This window comes from Salvelinus namaycush, chromosome 4, assembly GCF_016432855.1.
Source record: "Salvelinus namaycush isolate Seneca chromosome 4, SaNama_1.0, whole genome shotgun sequence".
NCBI classification, from domain to species: Eukaryota; Metazoa; Chordata; class Actinopteri; order Salmoniformes; family Salmonidae; genus Salvelinus; species Salvelinus namaycush.
The window spans coordinates 3,252,376-3,265,033 of NC_052310.1; the positions used below are offsets into that span (position 1 = coordinate 3,252,376).

At 46.1% G+C, this 12,658-nt stretch overlaps 1 protein-coding gene across 1 annotated transcript in view; it reads right to left on the reverse strand.

Moving 5' to 3' along the window:
* The window catches only part of mcu (mitochondrial calcium uniporter), a 156,648-nt gene that overhangs the window by 61,877 nt on the left and 82,113 nt on the right, over positions 1-12,658 (reverse strand). The window contains exon 2 of the mRNA XM_038990995.1: positions 6,519-6,617. Coding sequence (XP_038846923.1) covers positions 6,519-6,617 — 99 coding nt within the window. The remainder of the gene's footprint in view (positions 1-6,518; positions 6,618-12,658) is intronic.

Here is a 12,658-nt window from a genome sequence, read left to right on the forward strand (position 1 = left end):
TGCCAACATCCTGTCAAACACCAGATAATACCAGGAAGTGCCAACATCCTGTCAAACACCAGATAAAACCAGGAAATCCCAACATCCTGTCAAACACCAGATAATACCAGGAAGTGCCAACATCCTGTCAAACACCAGATAATACCAACAGATCCACGGAAGATGCCATTTCCCCCGCTATTCACACGGCCGTAACAAATCTGGACAAGAGGAACAGCCATGTCAGAATGCTGTTCATTGACTACAGTTCAGCATTCAACACTATTGTTCCCTCCAAGGTCATCACCAAGCTCAGAACCCGAGGTCTGGACACCATCCTCTGCAACTGGATCCTGCACCCACACAATTATATGCACATCCACAGACCCACATCCACCCACACAGTTATATCCACATCCACCCACACAGTTATATACACATCCACCCACACAGTTATATACACATCCACCCACACAGTTATATACACATCCACCCACACAGTTATATACACATCCACCCACACAGTTATATACACATCCACCCACACAGGTATATACACATCCACCCACACAGTTATATACACATCCACCCACACAGTTATATACACATCCACCCACACAGTTATATACACATCCACCCACACAGGTATATACCCACACAGTTATATACACATCCACCCACACAGTTATATCCACATCCACCCACCCAGTTATATACACATCCACCCACACAGGTATATACCCACACAGGTATATACACATCCACCCACACAGTTATATACACATCCACCCACACAGTTATATACACATCCACCCACACAGGTATATACCCACACAGTTATATACACATCCACCCACACAGTTATATCCACATCCACCCACCCAGTTATATACACATCCACCCACACAGTTATATACACATCCACCCACACAGTTATATACACATCCACCCACACAGTTATATGCACATCCACCCACACAGTTATATACACATCCACCCACACAGTTATATACACATCCACCCACACAGTTATATGCACATCCACCCACACAGTTATATACACATCCACCCACACAGTTATATGCACATCCACAGACCCACATCCACCCACACAGTTATATGCACATCCACCCACACAGTTATATACACATCCACCCACACAGTTATATACACATCCACCCACACAGTTATATGCACATCCACAGACCCACATCCACCCACACAGTTATATACACATCCACCCACACAGTTATATACACATCCACCCACACAGTTATATGCACATCCACCCACACAGTTATATACACATCCACCCACACAGTTATATGCACATCCACAGACCCACATCCACCCACACAGTTATATGCACATCCACCCACACAGTTATATGCACATCCACATCCACAGTTATATACACAAACACATCCACCCACACACAGACACATCCACCCACACACATCCACCCACACACAGACATATCCACCCACACAGACATATCCACCCACACACAGACACATCCATCCACAGACCCACATCCACCCACACATCCACCCACACACAGACACATCCACCCACACATCCACCCACACGCAGACACATCCACCCACACACAGACACATCCACCCACACATCCACCCACATACAGACACATCCACCCACACACAGACACATCCACCCACACAGACATATCCATCCACACAGACACATCCACCCACACAGACATATCCACCCACACACAGACACATCCATCCACAGACCCACATCCACCCACACATCCACCCACACACAGACACATCCACCCACACATCCACCCACACGCAGACACATCCACCCACACACAGACACATCCACCCACACATCCACCCACATACAGACACATCCACCCACACACAGACACATCCACCCACACAGACATATCCATCCACACAGACACATCCACCCACACATAGACACATCCACCCACACACAGACACATCCACCCACACAGACATATCCATCCACACACAGACACATCCACCCACACACAGACACATCCACCCACACATCCACCCACATACAGACACATCCACCCACACACAGACACATCCACCCACACAGACATATCCATCCACACACAGACACATCCACCCACACATCCACCCACACATAGACACATCCACCCACACATCCACCCACACACAGACACATCCACCCACACAGACATATCCACCCACACACAGACACATCCACCCACACAGACATATCCACCCACACACAGACACATCCATCCACATCCACACATCCACCCACACATCCACCCACACACAGACACATCCACCCACACATCCACCCACACATCCACCCACACATAGACACATCCACCCACACACAGATACATCCACCCACACATCGACCCACATACAGACACATCCACCCACACATCGACCCACATACAGACACATCCACCCACCCACAGATACATCCACCCACACATCGACCCACATACAGACACATCCACCCACATACAGACACATCCACCCACACATCCACCCACCCACAGATACATCCACCCACACATCGACCCACATACAGACACATCCACCCACACATAGACACATCCACCCACACATCCACCCACACACATCCACTGTGTACAAAATAACTCCTTCCTACTATTGAATGGCAGCCCCACGCATCACAACTGCTGCTAGCAGACTCTTTTATGGTTGTAAAATACTGCACAATTTATTCCCCCTTTCACCAAAACACGTGTAAATATCGGACTATAAATTGTGCCTTCCTGTTTTATACTGATGCTAAAATGTTTATTATATTCTACTGAGATATTTACTTTATGTTCGTATTCTTATCTTTTATTATGTCTTATTGTCCAGAAGGAACCTGCAGTCAGCAGTCCGGTAGGTGCTGTATACTGTATCTATCCAGTATATACGACTAACACATCTTGAACACACACCAGGACATTCCATCTGTCTGCTGTAGTCAGTCTACTGTAGCCGACACGGTCCTCCCCTCTGTCTGCTGTAGCCGACACGGTCCTCCCCTCTGTCTGCTGTAGCCGACACGGTCCTCCCCTCTGTCTGCTGTAGCTGACACGGTCCTCCCCTCTGTCTGCTGTAGCTGACACGGTCCTCCCCTCTGTCTGCTGTAGCTGACACGGTCCTCCCCTCTGTCTGCTGTAGCTGACACGGTCCTCCCCTCTGTCTGCTGTAGCTGACACGGTCCTCCCCTCTGTCTGCTGTAGCTGACACGGTCCTCCCCTCTGTCTGCTGTAGCTGACACGGTCCTCCCCTCTGTCTGCTGTAGTTAGTCTACTGTATGTAGTTAGTCTACTGTATGTAGTTAGTCTACTGTATGTAGTCAGTCTGCTGTAGTCAGTCTACTGTAGCCGACACGGTCCTCCCCTCTGTCTGCTGTAGTCAGTCTACTGTAGCCGACACGGTCCTCCCCTCTGTCTGCTGTAGTCAGTCTACTGTAGCCGACACGGTCCTCCCCTCTGTCTGCTGTAGTTAGTCTACTGTATGTAGTTAGTCTACTGTATGTAGTTAGTCTACTGTATGTAGTTAGTCTGCTGTATGTAGTCAGTCTGCTGTATGTAGTCAGTCTGCTGTATGTAGTCAGTCTGCTGTATGTAGTCAGTCTGCTGTAGTCAGTCTGCTGTAGTCAGTCTGCTGTAGTCAGTCTGCTGTAGTCAGTCTGCTGTAGTCAGTCTACTGTAGTCAGTCTGCTGTATGTAGTTAGTCTGCTGTAGTCAGTCTGCTGTAGTCAGTCTGCTGTAGTCAGTCTACTGTAGTCAGTCTGCTGTAGTCAGTCTGCTGTATGTAGTCAGTCTGCTGTATGTAGTCAGTCTGCTGTATGTAGTCAGTCTGCTGTATGTAGTCAGTCTGCTGTATGTAGTCAGTCTGCTGTAGTCAGTCTGCTGTAGTCAGTCTACTGTAGTCAGTCTACTGTAGTCAGTCTACTGTATGTAGTTAGTCTGCTGTAGTCAGTCTGCTGTAGTCAGTCTACTGTAGTCAGTCTACTGTAGTCAGTCTACTGTAGTCAGTCTACTGTAGCCGACACGGTCCTCCCTGCTGTAGTTAGTCTACTGTAGTCAGTCTACTGTAGTCAGTCTGCTGTAGTCAGTCTGCTGTATGTAGTTAGTCTACTGTAGTTAGTCTGCTGTAGTCAGTCTGCTGTAGTCAGTCTACTGTATGTAGTCAGTCTGCTGTATGTAGTCAGTCTGCTGTATGTAGTCAGTCTGCTGTATGTAGTCAGTCTGCTGTATGTAGTCAGTCTGCTGTATGTAGTCAGTCTGCTGTATGTAGTCAGTCTGCTGTATGTAGTCAGTCTGCTGTATGTAGTCAGTCTGCTGTATGTAGTCAGTCTACTGTATGTAGTCAGTCTACTGTATGTAGTCAGTCTGCTGTAGTCAGTCTGCTGTAGTCAGTCTGCTGTAGTCAGTCTGCTGTAGTCAGTCTGCTGTAGTCAGTCTACTGTATGTAGTTAGTCTACTGTAGTCAGTCTACTGTATGTAGTTAGTCTGCTGTAGTCAGTCTACTGTAGTCAGTCTGCTGTAGTCAGTCTGCTGTAGTCAGTCTGCTGTAGTCAGTCTACTGTAGTCAGTCTACTGTATGTAGTCAGTCTACTGTAGTCAGTCTGCTGTAGTCAGTCTACTGTATGTAGTTAGTCTGCTGTAGTCAGTCTACTGTATGTAGTTAGTCTGCTGTAGTCAGTCTACTGTATGTAGTTAGTCTGCTGTAGTCAGTCTACTGTATGTAGTTAGTCTGCTGTAGTCAGTCTGCTGTAGTCAGTCTGCTGTAGTCAGTCTGCTGTAGTCAGTCTGCTGTAGTCAGTCTACTGTAGTCAGTCTGCTGTAGTCAGTCTACTGTATGTAGTTAGTCTGCTGTAGTCAGTCTACTGTATGTAGTTAGTCTGCTGTAGTCAGTCTGCTGTAGTCAGTCTGCTGTAGTCAGTCTGCTGTAGTCAGTCTACTGTAGTCAGTCTACTGTAGTCAGTCTGCTGTATGTAGTCAGTCTGCTGTATGTAGTCAGTCTGCTGTATGTAGTCAGTCTGCTGTATGTAGTCAGTCTGCTGTATGTAGTCAGTCTGCTGTAGTCAGTCTGCTGTAGTCAGTCTGCTGTAGTCAGTCTGCTGTAGTCAGTCTGCTGTAGTCAGTCTACTGTATGTAGTTAGTCTACTGTAGTCAGTCTACTGTATGTAGTTAGTCTGCTGTAGTCAGTCTGCTGTAGTCAGTCTACTGTATGTAGTTAGTCTGCTGTAGTCAGTCTGCTGTAGTCAGTCTGCTGTAGTCAGTCTGCTGTAGTCAGTCTGCTGTAGTCAGTCTGCTGTAGTCAGTCTACTGTATGTAGTTAGTCTGCTGTAGTCAGTCTGCTGTAGTCAGTCTACTGTATGTAGTTAGTCTGCTGTAGTCAGTCTGCTGTAGTCAGTCTGCTGTAGTCAGTCTGCTGTAGTCAGTCTGCTGTAGTCAGTCTGCTGTAGTCAGTCTACTGTATGTAGTTAGTCTACTGTAGTCAGTCTACTGTATGTAGTTAGTCTGCTGTAGTCAGTCTGCTGTAGTCAGTCTACTGTAGTCAGTCTACTGTAGTCAGTCTGCTGTAGTCAGTCTACTGTATGTAGTTAGTCTGCTGTAGTCAGTCTGCTGTAGTCAGTCTGCTGTAGTCAGTCTGCTGTAGTCAGTCTGCTGTAGTCAGTCTGCTGTAGTCAGTCTGCTGTAGTCAGTCTGCTGTAACTGTGTTCCAGATCAACTCCTAGTGATGAGAATGTAATCTCTATGGCGCCGTCCAATTACACACACACACACACCCCGCGTCACACACACACCCCGCGTCACACACACACCCCGCGTCACACACACACCCCGCGTCACACACACACCCCGCGTCACACACACTTCCAAAGGAGCAGGAGTATAACATCTGCAGTTTGCGGCGGAGGCCTAGAGATGGATGATGTCCTCAAAGAGACATCCCAGCTAGCATTCTGACTCTAATGGAAGCTGAAGAGGCCTAGAGATGGATGATGTCCTCAAAGAGACATCCCAGCTAGCATTCTGACTCTAATGGAAGCTGAAGAGGCCTAGAGATGGATGATGTCCTCAAAGAGACATCCCAGCTAGCGAGGCCTCTCCATTCTGACTCTAATGGAGGCTGTGGAGGCCTACAGATGGATGATGTCCTCAAAGAGACATCCCAGCTAGCGAGGCCTCTCCATTCTGACTCTAATGGAGGCTGTGGAGGCCTACAGATGGATGATGTCCTCAAAGAGACATCCCAGCTAGCGAGGCCTCTCCATTCTGACTCTAATGGAGGCTGAAGAGGCCTACAGATGGATGATGTCTACAGAGAGGTATCCCAGCTAGCATTCTGACTCCAATCCACTCAGAAGTAGATGAGAGTCAGTAAGATTCTCTCTGTTTCTTACAGTAGATTAGACAGCGGACACGACATGGGACACACACACCATTACTCACTGAAACACACACACTCTCATGTCACACACACACTCTCATGTCACACCCACCCAGCAGTACTACTAACCTGGGTTGAGAGGGCGGTTGAGAGGCTGGTGGGAGGCTGGGTGAACAGTGCAGAGCGGGAGGCTGACCGCAGACCATGTGCTCTCCTGACAGGCTGGTCCTGATGGGGGGAGAGGAGAGAACAGTCAGGACCGTGACAGAACGAACCGTCAGAACAGTGACAGAACCCTTAGAACAGTGACAGAACCGTTAGAACAATGACAGAACATGTCAAAACAGTGACAGAACCGTCAAAACAGTGACAGAACCATCAAAACAGTGACAGAACCCTTAGAACAGTGACAGAACCCTTAGAACAGTGACAGAACGTCAGAACAGTGACAGAACCGTCAGAACAGTGACAGAACCGTTAGAACAGTGACAGAACCGTTAGAACAGCGACAGAACCCGTCAAAACAGTGACAGAACCGTTAGAACAGTGACAGAACCCATCAGAACAGTGACAGAACCCATCAGAACAGTGACAGAACCGTTAGAAGAGTGACAGAACCGTTAGAAGAGTGACAGAACCGTTAGAAGAGTGACAGAACCGTTAGAACAGTGACAGAACTGTTAGAACAGTGACAGAACTGTTAGAACAGTGACAGAACCGTTAGAACAGTGTGTCTGTCCCACCCGGGATGAAGAGGACTAAGTAAAACCAAACCATAAGAGCTTCCCAACCACTTCCTGTCACCCCAGGTTAGTGGTGGCGCTTAGGCCGTCATGGTCATGGAATTTTGATGACAGTAATTAGCTAGCCAAATGACCGTGGTCACCTTAACTATTCGAATAGCAAATGTTTTATTCATTTTTTAGGCATATTTTCTCCTCTGCGCCTGACTGCATGTGCTGCCATAGAAACAGAAAGAATAGAACAGGTGTCCCCATTCAAGTCAGTGATGGCATAATGGGTGGACTGGCAGCCATTGCGAATGTACCCACAGGAAGTGAAGGCAGGAAGTAAAAGCAGGAAGTGTACCCATCTAAGCCCACTCTATCATTTGACACAACAGCATGCTTGTTTCAGCAAGGGGCAACTCAGTTTCCTGGCCGTCCCGTCTTCATTCAGCTGTTTTTAGTTTTCATTTCTTTATGATGCTTGTTTCAGCAAGGGGCAACTCAGTTTCCTGGCCGTCCCGTCTTCATTCAGCTGTTTTTAGTTTTCATTTCTTTATGATGCTTGTTTCAGCAAGGGGCAACTCAGTTTCCTGGCCGTCCCGTCTTCATTCAGCTGTTTTTAGTTTTCATTTCTTTATGATGCTTGTTTCAGCAAGGGGCAACTCAGTTTCCTGGCCGTCCCGTCTTCATTCAGCTGTTTTTAGTTTTCATTTCTTTATGATGCTTGTTTCAGCAAGGGGCAACTCAGTTTCCTGGCCGTCCCGTCTTCATTCAGCTGTTTTTAGTTTTCATTTCTTTATGATGCTTGTTTCAGCAAGGGGCAACTCAGTTTCCTGGCCGTCCCGTCTTCATTCAGCTGTTTTTAGTTTTCATTTCTTTATGATGCTTGTTTCATTTTCATGACGGTCTTCATCCAAAACCTTGGGTTACATGGTTATACGGTCATTGGTGGCAGCCCTAGGCCGTACTATGTACCAAAATGCCTCCAACAAATATTTACATCCTTTCTAAAGATAAACATATTCGATGCAGATATCAAAGCCCACAACATTAAACTGACACATTCAGAGAACTACACTTGATGTTAAACTGATTCCCACACAGGAAGTGTGTGTCACGGTGTCAGACATAAGTGGTGGTAGGCTGTTCTATTCTACATATGAGAGGAGTATATAAGAGGTAGAAGTATGAAGTATATAAGAGCTTTATCTACTCTAAAGCAGTCATTTCAATGAGCAGACAACCTCATTTTAAAACCACTTCCCATTTTAAAACCAAATATGAGGTCATGGGTAAAAGTTGTGTGTATAAATATATCAACAGAGCAACTCCCTCTGTAGAGCAGGGACTAGGGAAGGGATGGAGGCGATGAACACACACAGCTGTCACTCAGTGATGAAAGAGAGTCTGAGCCTGCAGCAATCCAGGACAGGATTAGTAACGTTTACATTTACTATCTATCTATCTATCTACCTACCTACCTATATCTATCGATCTACCTATCTACTGATCCATCTATCTATTTACTGATCTATCTATCTATCTATCTATCTATCTATCTATCTATCTATCTATCTATCTATCTATCTACCTACCTATATCTATCGATCTACCTATCTACTGATCCATCTATCTATTTACTGATCTATCTATCTATCTATCTATCGATCTATCTATCTATCTATCTATTTACTGATCTATCTATCTATCTATCTATCTGCTGATCGACCTACCTACCTACCTAACTACTGATCTATATATCTACTGATCGATCTATCTACCTACCTACCGATCGATCTATCTACTGATCTATCTACTGATCGATCTACTGATCGATCTACTGATCGATCTACTGATCGATCTACTGATCGATCTACCTACCTACCTACCTACCTACCTACCTACCTACCTACCTACCTACCTACCTACCTACCTACCTACCTACCTACCGATCGATCTACCTACCTACCTACCTATCTACTGATCGATCTATCTACTGATCGATCTATCTACTGATCGATCTATCTACTGATCTACCCACCTACCTACCTACCTACTGATCTACCTACCGACCTACCTACTGATCTACCTACCTATCTACTGATCGATCTATCTACTGATCTACCCACCTACCTACCTACTGATCTACCTACCTATCTACTGATCAATCTACCTACCGATCTATCTACTGATCGATCTATCTACTGATCGATCTATCTACTGATCTACCCACCTACCTACCTACCTACTGATCTACCTACCGACCTACCTACTGATCTACCTACCTATCTACTGATCGATCTATCTACTGATCTACCTACCGATCTATCTACTGATCGATCTATCTACTGATCGATCTATCTACTGATCGATCTATCTACTGATCTACCCACCTACCTACCTACCTACTGATCTACCTACCTATCTACTGATCGATCTATCTACTGATCTACCCACCTACCTACCTACTGATCTACCTACCTATCTACTGATCGATCTACCTACCGACCTATCTACCGATCTATCTACTGATCGATCTACCTACCGATCTATCTACTGATCGATCTACCTACCTACCTACCTACCTATCTACTGATCGATCGATCTACCTACCTACCTATCTACTGATCGATCTATCTACTGATCTACCCACCTACCTACCTACTGATCTACCTACCTACCTAGCGATCTATCTACTGATCGATCTATCTACTGATCTACCCACCTACCTACCTACTGATCTACCTACCTACCTAGCGATCTATCTACTGATCGATCTACCTACCGACCTATCTATCGATCTATCTACTGATCGATCTACCTACCTACCTACCTAGCGATCTATCTACTGATCGATCTATCTACTGATCTACCCACCTACCTACCTACTGATCTACCTACCTACCTATCGATCTATCTACTGATCGATCTACCTACCTACCTACCTAGTGATCTATCTACTGATCGATCTACCTACCGACCTATCTACCGAGCAATCTACTGATTGATCTACCTACCGACCTATCTCTATCTATCTACAGTTGAAGTGGGAAGTTTACATACACCTTGGCCAAATACATTTAAACTCGGTTTTTCAAAATTGCTGACATTTAAACCTCGTAAAGATTCCCTGTTTTAGGTCAGTTAGGATCACCACTTTATTTTAAGAATGTGAAATGTCAGAATAATAGTAGAGAATGATTTATTATTTCAGCTTTTATTTCGTTCATCACATTCCCAGCGGGTCAGAAGTTTACATACACTCAATTAGTATTTGGTAGCATTGCCTTTAAATTGTTTAACTTGGGTCAAACGTTTTGGGTAGCCTTCTACAAGCTTCCCACAATAAGTTGGGTGAATTTTGGCCCATTCCTCCTGACAGAGCTGGTGTAACTGAGTCAGGTTTGTAGGCCTCTTTGCTCGCACACGCTTTTTCAGTTCTGCCCACAATTTTTCTATGGGATTGAGGTCAGGGCTTTGATACCTTGACTTTGTTGTCCTTAAGCCATTTTTCCACAACTTTGGAAGTATGCTTGGGGTCTTTGTCCATTTGCGACCAAGCTTAAACTTCCTGACTGATGTCTTGAGATGTTGCTTCAATATATCCACATAATTTTCCTCCCTCATGATGCCATCTATTTTGTGAAGTGCACCAGTCCCTCCTGCAGCAAAGCACCCCCACAACATGATGCTGCCACCCCCGTGCTTCACAGTTGGGATGGTGTTCTTTGGCTTGCAAGCCTCCCCCTTTTTCCTACAAACATAACGATGGTCACTATGGCCAAACAGTACTATTTTTGTTTCATCAGACCAGAGGATATTTCTCCAAAAAGTACGATCTTTGTCCCCATATGCAGCTGCAAATCATAGTCTGGCTTTTTTTGGAGCAGTGGCTTCTTCCTTGCTGAGCGCCCTTCCAGGTTATGTCAATATAGAACTCATTTTACTGTGGATATAGATACTTTTGTACCCGTTTCCTCCAGCATCTTCACAAGGTCCTTTGCTGTTGTTCTGGGATTGAGTTGCACTTTTCGCACCAAAGTATGTTCATCTCTAGGAGACAGAACGCGTCTCCTTCCTGAGCGGTATGACGGCTGCGTGGTCCCATGGCATTTATACTTGCGTACTATTGTTTGTACAGATGAACAGCCTATCAGAAGCTTCTAAAGCCATGACATAATTTTATGGAATTTTCCAAGCTTTTTAAAGGCACAGTCAACTTAGTGTGTGTAAACTTCTGACCCACTGGAATTGTGATACAGTGAATTATAAGTGAAATAACTGTCTGTAAACAATTGTTGGAAAAATTACTTGTGTCATGTACAAAGTAGATGTCCTAACCAACTTGCCAAAACTATAGTTTGTTAAAAAGAAATTTGTGGAGTGGTTGAAAAACGAGTTTTAATGACTCCAACCTAAGTGTATGTAAACTTCCGACTTCAACTGTGTCTACTGATCTATATATCTACCAGTCTACCGGTCAGTCAGTCTGTCTACCAGTCTACCGGTCAGTCAGTCTGTCTACCAGTCTACCGGTCAGTCAGTCTGTCTACCAGTCTACCGGTCAGTCAGTCTGTCTACCAGTCTACTGGTCAGTCAGTCTGTCTGTCTACCAGTCTACCGGTCAGTCAGTCTGTCTGTCTACCAGTCTACCGGTCAGTCAGTCTGTCTGTCTGTCTACCAGTCTACCGGTCAGTCAACCAGTCAGTCAACCAGTCAGTCAACCAGTCAGTCAACAGGTCAGTCAACAGGTCAGTCAACAGGTCAGTCAACCAGTGAGTCAACAGGTCAGTCAACCGGTCAGTCAACAGGTCAGTCAACCGGTCAGTCAACCGGTCAGTCAACCGGTCAGTCAACCGGTCAGTCAACCGGTCAGTCAACCGGTCAGTCAACCGGTCAGTCAACAGGTCAGTCAACAGGTCAGTCAACAGGTCAGTCAACAGGTCAGTCAGTCTTCCAACTCAATTAATATCACACCGAGGCTAAGTACTGTACATCACACCAGAGAGAGAGGGGGGAGGGAGAGAGAGAGGGGGAAGGAGAGAGAGAGAGAGAGAGGGGAAGGAGAGAGAGAGAGAGAGAGGGGGGAAGGAGAGAGAGAGAGAGGGGGGAAGGAGAGAGAGAGAGAGGGGGGTAGGGCGAGAGAGAGGGGGGTAGGGCAGAGAGAGGGGGGAGGGAGAGAGACGGGGGAGAGAACATATCACCTAACACCGTAAAGGAGGAAGGAGTGTGTGAAAATATGCAAGCAGCAGGAACACACACACACTCTTCTTCAGATTAGATGGGCCTGTGCACCACTGTTGACAAGAGGCCACAACAGTTTGTCGCCGAGGCCACTATCGCCCTAACGACAGGGCACTTCTGATCACCCCACTTAGCCACTCAACTTTGATGGCAGTTATTAGACTCCACTTACAGACACACACAACAGGGACAAACCGGGCCCTATGAACTAACCCTCCGGTCCTGCTCTGACCACTCTTTGGGCTATCAAACTCTTTTTGCCTGGGGGCAACTTTCAGTCTTCACCGAGGTCCGGAG